The sequence below is a fragment of the Lepus europaeus genome, chromosome 20, assembly GCF_033115175.1.
Source record: "Lepus europaeus isolate LE1 chromosome 20, mLepTim1.pri, whole genome shotgun sequence".
In the NCBI taxonomy this organism is placed as follows: Eukaryota; Metazoa; Chordata; class Mammalia; order Lagomorpha; family Leporidae; genus Lepus; species Lepus europaeus.
In genome coordinates this window covers 1441452-1449668 of record NC_084846.1, presented here as the reverse complement: position 1 = coordinate 1449668, position 8217 = coordinate 1441452, and the positions used below count along the sequence as shown (strand labels likewise).

The following is an 8217-nucleotide window of genomic DNA, read 5'->3' as shown; positions in this document are numbered from 1 at the left end:
CCAACCGACAAGTAGGGAAGAGGTCCCCGGCCCTGCCCAGCGGGCCAGGCAAGCCCTTCCCATTCGTTCCCCTGGCGGTGGCGGTATGAGGAAGTGCGGTCGCCCCTCCACCTTGGCCCGGCACCGGCTCATCCACTCGGACCCTCCTCAAATCAGACCCGAAGTAGTACAGGTTCACGCACGTGGTGGAGGCGCGGGGTCCGAGGACTGGGATTTCCTAAGGGCCCTGCCCCAGCCCCACCTCCCCCGCCACACCGCTGGGTCGCAGCTCCAACTCGCCGAGGGCCATCCCGGCCAGGCAGGGGCCCCGCAAAGACAGCGAAGGCGCGCAGACTCCAATGTTCCCGGTTTATGCAGAGTACACAATTCACAGGACATGGGGCGGGGCCTAGGCCGAGGGGCGGGGCTAACAGCAGAGGCGGGACCCAGGCCGAGGGGCGGGGCTAACGGGGCACAGGTGGGGCCGAAGGCGGGGCAGAGGCGTGGCGTAGGCTAAGGGTGGGGCTGTTGGAGCAGAGGCGTAGCCTAGGCCCGGGGGCGGGGCTCGGGAGGATCTAGGGCCGAAATGTGGGCGGATCCGAAGCCTAAGCCAAAGGCAGGGCTGGACCGTGGGGCCGACAGCTAGGAGGGATCCACCGAGAGCAGGACGCCAGGGGGATGGGGGCAGGGTCTAAGAAAGGTGTAACTGCAGGGGGAGATCCGAAGACAGGGGTCTGGAGCAGCAGACGGGGCTGGGGGCCGGCTCAGTGGAAGGTCTCCACCTCCACCACGGTCCAGTCCCCCTGTGGGGAAGCCACGTCGTCCGGGGAGAAGCTGGTGACCGAGGTGATGCTGGCCCGGGACTCGTCCAGGGGAGACAGCAGCTCTGCCCAGCGGCCCAGTTCGGCGTCGCTGAGCGCAGTCCGCGAGCCGCCGGCCACGCCGCCGCCGCCCGCGCCCCCGGGGCCCGCGCCGCCGCCGCCGCCGCCCGCAGCGCCCTCGGCGGCCGCCAGCAGCAGCGTCCGGCTCAGCAGGTGCTGCACGACGCTGGCCTGCAGCGCCCCCAGCGGCAGCTCGCCCAAGCGCGCCGCCTTCGGGCTGCGGGTCGGGGTCCCGGGCGCCGTCCCCGCCGGCGCCTTGCCGCCCCCGGCGCCGGGCTCCGGCCCCGCACCCAGCGCGCCGGGGCCGGGGGCCGCGCACTCGGGCCCCTCAGCCTCGTAGATGGTGCACAGGCCGTCAGCCGCGCCCGGCCCGGCGACCGGAGGCCACGGCAGCGCCGCTCCTGAAAGGGAGAGACAGCGGGCTGGCCGCAGGCAGCGGCAGGCCCCCCGACCCGCCGCGACGCCCCGCGCCCCAGCGGCCCCTACCTGCGGCGGCGCGGAGGCTGGGCGGCGGCGGCGCGGGCCCCCGGCTCCAGGCGGCCGGGTGGCAGGCGGCCAGGTCGGCGTCGGCCGGCGGGGAGGCCGCGGCGCCGCCCTCGGGGCCGCTGTCGTAGCCGCGCAGCTCCTCGGGCGTGCTCGTGGCGCTGCTGCTGTGGCCGGCCAGGTCCGGGCCGCTCAGCGTACTGGACGGGCTGCGCGAGGGAGGCGGCGGCGGGCCGGGGGCCAGCGCCAGGGTCAGCCGCGGGCCCGACAGCGCGGCGTCGGGGCCCGGGGTCGGGGGCCGGCGGGGGGTCTGCGGGCGCGGGGAGGCGGGGGCGGAGGGCGGGGCCTGCGGAGGGGGCGGGGACTCAGGGGCCTGCAGGGGAGGCAAGACTAGGGAAGGCGGGGCCTGTGGAGAGGGCGGGGTCAGCAGGGAAGAAGGGGCCTGCGGAGGGGGCGGGGTCAGCGGGGAAGAAGGGGCCTGCGGAGGGGGCGGGGTCAGCGGGGAAGAAGGGGCCTGCAGGGGAGGCAAGACTAGGGAAGGTGGGGCCTGCGGAGGGGGCGGGGTCAGAGAGGGCGGGGCCTGCGGAGGGGGCGGGGTCAGCGGGGAAGAAGGGGCCTGCGGAGGAGGCGTGGTCAGCGGGGACTCAGGGGCCTGCAGGGGAGGCAAGACTAGGGAAGGCGGGGCCTGTGGAGGGGGCGGGGTCAGAGAGGAGGGCGGGGCCTGCAGAGGGGGCGTGGTCAGCGGGGAGACAGGGGCCTGCAGAGGGGGCGTGGTCAGCGGGGATTCAGGGGCCTGCAGTGGAGGCAAGACCAGGGAAGGAAGGGCCTGTGGAGGGGGTGGGGTCAGAGAAGAGGGTGGGGCCTGCAGAGGGGGCGTGGTCAGCGGGGAAGAAGGGGCCTGCAGGGGAGGCAAGACTAGGGAAGGCGGGGCCTGTGTAGGGGGCGGGGTCAGAGAGGAGGGCGGGGCCTGCAGAGGGGGCGTGGTCAGCGGGGAGACAGGGGCCTGCAGAGGGGGTGTGGTCAGCGGGGATTCAGGGGCCTGCAGTGGAGGCAAGACCAGGGAAGGAAGGGCCTGTGGAGGGGGTGGGGTCAGAGAAGAGGGTGGGGCCTGCAGAGGGGGCGTGGTCAGCGGGGACTCAGGGGCCTGCAGGGGAGGCAAGACTAGGGAAGGAGGGGGCGTGGTCAGCGGGGAAACAGGGGCCTGCAAAGGGGGCGTGGTCAGCAGGGACTCAGGGGCCTGCAGAGAGAACGTGGTCAGCGGGGATTCAGGGGCCTGCAGGGGAGGCAAAACTAGGGAAGGAGGGGCCTGTGGAGGGGGCGGGGTCAGAGAGGAGGGTGAGGCCTGCAGAGGGGGCGTGGTCAGCAGGGACTCAGGGGCCTGCAGGGGAGGCAAGACTAGGGAAGGAGGGGCCTGTGGAGAGGGCGGGGTCAAAGAGGGTGGGGCCTGTAGAGGGGGCGTGGTCAGTGGGGATTCAGGAACCTGCAGAGGGGGCATGGTCAGCGGGGATTCAGGGACCTGCAGGGGAGGCAAGACCAGGGAAGGAAGGGCCTGTGGAGGGGGCGGGGTCAAAGAAGGCGGGGCCTGCAGAGGGGACAAGGTCAGGGAAGAAGGGGCCTGCAGAGAAGGCGTGGTCAGTGGGGATTCAGGGGCCTGCAGAGGGGACAAGACCAGGGAAGGAGGAGCCTGTGGAGGGGGTGGGGTCAGGGCAGAGGGCGAAGGGGAGGCCTGCAGAGGGGGCGTGGCCAAAGGAGAGAGGGGAGGGGAAGTACGAGGCAGGGGACCCTGCAGGGAGGGTGAGGCTGGAGGAGAGGGAAGGGGCGAAGGGTGTGTGGCAGGGTGAGAGGTTGGAACCTGCAGAGGGGGCAAGGCCAGAGGCTGGGTTTGCACAGGGGGTGTGGCTAAGGGAGAGGGCGTGGCCTGCACAGGGCCTGAACCCGAAGAAAGGGTACTCTGCGGAGTGTACAGAGCTGGAGGACAGCGAGTGGCCTGCGAAGGAGGTGGGGCCTGTATGGGGGGCGTGGCCTGCGGAGGGGCTGTGACCAGAGGAGAGGGAGGGCCCTGCGGAGGCGGGGAGGCCGAGGGAGACAGCGGAGGCGCCTCAAGCAGAAGAGGGTCCTGGGAGAGAGGCGTGGCTTGAAAAGGAGGTGGAGACGGGGAAGGAGCGGCCTGTGGAGGGGGCGTGGTCTGGGCAGATAAGGCCGACCGAGGGGGCATGGTTAATGAAGATGTTGGTTGAGGCGGGGCTTGCAGAGGGGGCGTGGCCGGCGATAGAGGAGCAGACGGAGGAGGTGTGGCCAAGGGAGAGGGGAGAGTTGGAACAGGAGGCGAAGTAAGAGAAGCCTGGGCGGGAGGCGCGCTCTGCACAGAGGCTGGAGACAGAGACGCCTCGGAAAAGGATGTAGCCAGGTGTGGGGGCGGAACTTGAGAAGGGGGCGTGGCCGGTGGGGAGGGGAGGGTCTGCAGAGCGAGTGGAGCAGAGGGAGGGGGGGCCGGTGGAAAGGGCATGGCCAAAGGACAGGGTAGGGCCTGTGGGTGGGGTGGGGCCGGCACAGGGGGTGGGGCCTGGAGGCGGAGCCCGTCCGCTGGAGGGGGCGTGGTCGGTGGGGAGGGAGGGAGTGTGGTGGGCAGGGGAGCGGCTGTGCTTGGAGGAGGCGGGGCCTGCCGGGCGGTGCTAGCCGCGGGAGAGGGCGTGGCCGAGGGCGCCACCTCCTTCCTTGAGGGCGTGGCCTGCGGGAGACGCAGTGCCTGGGGCCCCTTGGACTTGGGCTGCGTGGGAGCCCGCGGAGTTCCACGGGATGGGGCCCCAGAGCGCGCAGGGGAGGAGAGTGGGGTGGCACTGGAAGCCGGGGGGCGCGAAGCCGGCCTCTGGAGGCCCCCACCGGCAGTGGGGCGCCTCCTGGCTGCTGGACTGGGCTCTGCGGCGCTGCGCTCCCCAGAACTGCCCACAGATTTCTTGGGAGCCTCAGCTGGGGGCCGCGGCCGGGCACCGGGAGCTGGCCGGGGGAGTCCCACCTCGACACCTGCGGGCCGGGAACGTCGGGCCATGGCCGGGGAGCCTGTGGAGGACGCTGCAGAGTCTGGAGACAAAGCACAAGGCCCCCTGGTCACCGACACCTGCGAGCTGTCCCCTCTGCTGCCCAGGAGCCCCACTTGTCCCCAGATTACATACCTCTCTGCAGCCCCGCGTTCAGGGTGCTCTTTCTAGGGGTCTCTGCAGGTTTTCCTCTGGCTACAGGTTCCTCAGCTGGGGGCCGAAGTCCCTTCTGGCCAACAGGGCCTGGCCTGGGCACAAAACTGCATTTTTCTCATTTGTAAAACGTGCCATGGAACCTCTGCGCCCACCAGGAATGGTTCACCCCATTTGTGCCTGGTGATGCGCGAGGATTGCCAAGACCCAATGCCTGGGTAAACGAAAAGGCTCCAGGTTGTGATGCTAACCCTTGCTTAGGGGACGAGGGAGAAGGTGTTACCTGGTGGTCCCACTGACACGCCCAGGGCTACAGGCAGAGCCCGGGCCGGGGGTCCTGGCAGGAGCCCGCTCCCCTCTCCCGGCCGCCGGGGCCCTGGAGGCTGCGGGGGGAGAGGGTGGAGTCAGTGGCTCACAGAGAAGGAGGGCGCCGGGAAGATGGGGTTGGAGATGGGGCTGTGGTACCTGGGCTCCGGGGGCCTGCCCCGGCGCTCCGTGTCGCTCCGGCTCCAGGAGCCACCTCCGGAAGGGCCGCTGTGCCGAGGGCCCCCGCCCGCCCAGCCTGGGCCCTTCGCCCCGCAGCCCCCAGCAACCGGAGAGCTGCGGCGGTGACAGGGGGCGGGGGTCGAGGAGACCCTGGGGGCTTGGGGGTCGGAAGGCCGGGAGGACGAGAAGCCGGCGTCCGCGCGGCGGCCCCTGCCTTCGCCTTGTCTCGCTTGTCCATCCCGCCCCTGAGGAGGAGGCAGGCCCGTGAGTGTCCCACGCCCTAGACGGCTTCGCTGCCCACCGGGATGTGGCTCCCAGCATCGCCGCCCATGGCGGCCTGGATCCGCGTCCCCGCGTCCCGCCTGCACCCACACGCCAGCCCGACCGCCGGCCCTTGTCTCACGCTCGCTGCCTTCCCCCAAAGCCGGGGGGCCCTGCCCGCCCCGAGCCCCCACACACCCCTCGCCCAGACCGCCAGCCTTGGGGCCAGGGGGCGACCACGGTTCTGGATGCGGGGGCCCGGAACGCACGCCAGGGGTGTCGGCGCCAGGCTCCCAAGCCCGCCCCCAGCCTCCCCCAGGGGATGCAGGCACCTGCCGGGAGGAAGAGCGGCCCCGCTGCCCGCGAACGGGCTCCGAGAGACAAAGAGCAGCTTCCCGGGCCCGACCCCTCCCCCTGCAGGGCCCCGGCCCGCGCCCGGCCCCGCCACCTGCTCGCGTCGTGCTCACCACGGACTCCGACCTCCCGCCGCTGCGAGCAGGGTCGCCTCGGGTGGGGCCCGGGCCGAGCACGGCGGCTGCAAGGCGAGGGGAGGGGAGGGGGCGCCGGCGGTGGCGACAGAGGGAGCCCGGCCAGCCCCGCCCCTCGGCCGCCGGCGAGCGAGCTGGGGGCGCACGCGCCGGAGCCAAACCCGGGAGCGCGCGGAGGGGGTGGCGGGGAGAAACGCGCGCTGGAGGCGGTGGCGGCTGCTCGCGGTCAGGACCAGACCTGTTTCCACGGCTGCGCCTGAGGACCCCAGAGACCCGAGGGGAGGGGAGAGAAGGGAAATCGCTTAGGGCTTCGCCACCTTCCCCCCTGCACTCGTCCAAGCACCTGTCCTCACCCCAGACCCAACCACCTGGAGGCCAAGGCCCGCGTGGATACGGATAGGCTGGGCCCTGGCAACCAGTGGGCGGGACCACCGCCCCCCCCCCCCCCGCACCAATCCGGCCAATCCATGTCTCTGTCCTAGCCTGGGAGATGGCAGAGGTCTGGCTACTCGGGGTCCCTGGCAGCATGTCTCCGGCTTTTTCCAGACCCTAGAGGACCCGCACACACAACACATACAGCTGGTAGGGAGTGGGGGACAGCTGAGAGCTGGGAATGTGGGGGTGCCACAGAGATTGGAGAAAGACGGAAGGCAGCGACTGAACAGGAGGGCGGGGGGTGCTTCGCAGGGCACCGCAGGTCCAGGCTGCTGGCTCAGGGGAGCAGGGGAGGTCAAATCAGCGAAGGCAGCCCTGGTAGAGCAGGCTTTGTGGGGACAAGATTATGGAGGAGCCGAGAGGGCTGGGAGCAAGTGACTGGGGGCGGGCACAGCGGGTTAAGCCGCCACCTGCAAGGCTAGCATCCCACAGCCTAGAGCCCTTGTGATCCGCCTCCCATCCAGCTCTCTGCTTATGGCCTGGAAAAGCAGAAGATGGCCCAAGTGTCTGGGCCCCTGGCACCCACTTGGGGGACCTGGATGGAGCTCCTGGCTCCTGGCCTTGGACGGGCCCAGCCCTGGCAGTTGAGGCTATTTAGGGAATGAGCCAGCCAGTCCCTGGAAGAATCCTCTGTGTCTTTTAAATAAAAAAAAAATAAATAAATTTAGTATATGAAAGAACAGAGACGACCCTGTCCCAGGGCCCTGACACAGCTGGACAGATGGTGTCATTTTGGTGACTTTGCCAGCCAGCGTGGAGGGCCTGAGAGGTGACGGGGGCGGAAGTGGGTGGGAGTCTGAAGACGCCCTGACAAGCCTCTCTTATCCTTGAGGGTCTGGCCTGATCCCCTCGTCTGGCCAAGTGCTCTCTGCAAACTCCTCGTTGTGCTCCTGCCTACATCACACGCCTGCCGACACACGGCCTCACTCCCCACTCCATCCCAAACAACCAGCTCCCACTGCCAGTGCACACCCATGCACACGGACCTGCCCACGCCTACACCAGCAACCCATCCCTGCCTGGGACTCAGGGGGCTTCTGTGCACAGGAGGTGGGAGGAGGGCTTGGCACTTGAAGAACTGAGGGAGGAGACACAGTTTTAACCAGAGCGTGCTGAGAGCTTTCTCCATATGAGCGCTTTGCCTATGGCTGGGTGTTTGGTACAGTGGTCAAGATGGCACTCGGAGGGCCTGCTGGTAAAGCCGCCGACTCTGACGCAAGCATCCTGCATGGATGCCGGTTCAAGTCCCAGCTGCTCTGCTTCCAATGCAGCTCCCAGCTAATGTGCCTGGGAAAGTAGCAGAAGATGACCCAAGTCCTTGGGCTCCTGCAACCCACATAGGAGACCTGGAAGAAGCTCCTGGCTCCTGGCTTTGGACTGGCCCAGCTCCGGCCTTTGCCAGAGGGTGAATAGCAGTTGGAAGATTCTCTGTAACTCTGCTTGTCAAATAAAATCCTTTTTAAAAAAATGCTGCTTGGGCTGTCCACATCCCATATTGGAATGTCTAGGTTTGCCAGCTCTGCTTCTGATCCAGTTTCCTGCTAATGCACACCCTGGAAGGCAGCAGATGATGGTTCAGGTACTTGGGTCCCTGCCACCCATGAGAGAGGCCTGGATTAAGTTCCCAAATCCTGGCCCAGCTCCGTCTATTGCAAGCATTTTGGGAGTGAACCAGTGGATGGAAGACTCCCTCTCCCTCTCCCTCCCTCCCTCTCTCTCCCTCTCTGCTTTTCCAAATGAACAATAAATAAATAAAATCTTTTTTAAAAACATGCACTGTATGATTCCACTTATAGAACATTCTGGAAGATGAAGGTGAATCAACGATGACAGAAAGCAAATCGGTTGTTGCTTGGAGCTGTGGTGGGTGGGAGAGACTGAACGAACCTAAGGCTGACTGCATCAGAAACTAAGTGAGACAATGAAGTGCTGGATGTCTTTAAGCCTCTAAGTTTGGGGGTGACTTGTTTGGCAACAATAGGTAGCTACCTCAAGTCCACAAAATCTTCAAAGTTG

At 68.0% G+C, this 8217-nt stretch overlaps 1 protein-coding gene across 1 annotated transcript; it reads right to left on the bottom strand.

Annotated features, from left to right (window-relative positions):
* Positions 1–349: 349 nt before the first annotated feature.
* Positions 350–5255, bottom strand: PRR36 (proline rich 36). Its single transcript, XM_062179354.1, has 6 exons — positions 4997–5255; positions 4815–4914; positions 4514–4626; positions 1786–4421; positions 1347–1749; positions 350–1261 (listed from the first exon to the last, which is right to left on the bottom strand). The coding sequence occupies exons 1-6, from the start codon at positions 5253–5255 to the stop codon at positions 744–746; spliced, it is 4029 nt and encodes a 1342-aa protein (XP_062035338.1). The 3' UTR covers positions 350–743.
* Between the last annotated feature and the right edge of the window lie 2962 nt (positions 5256–8217).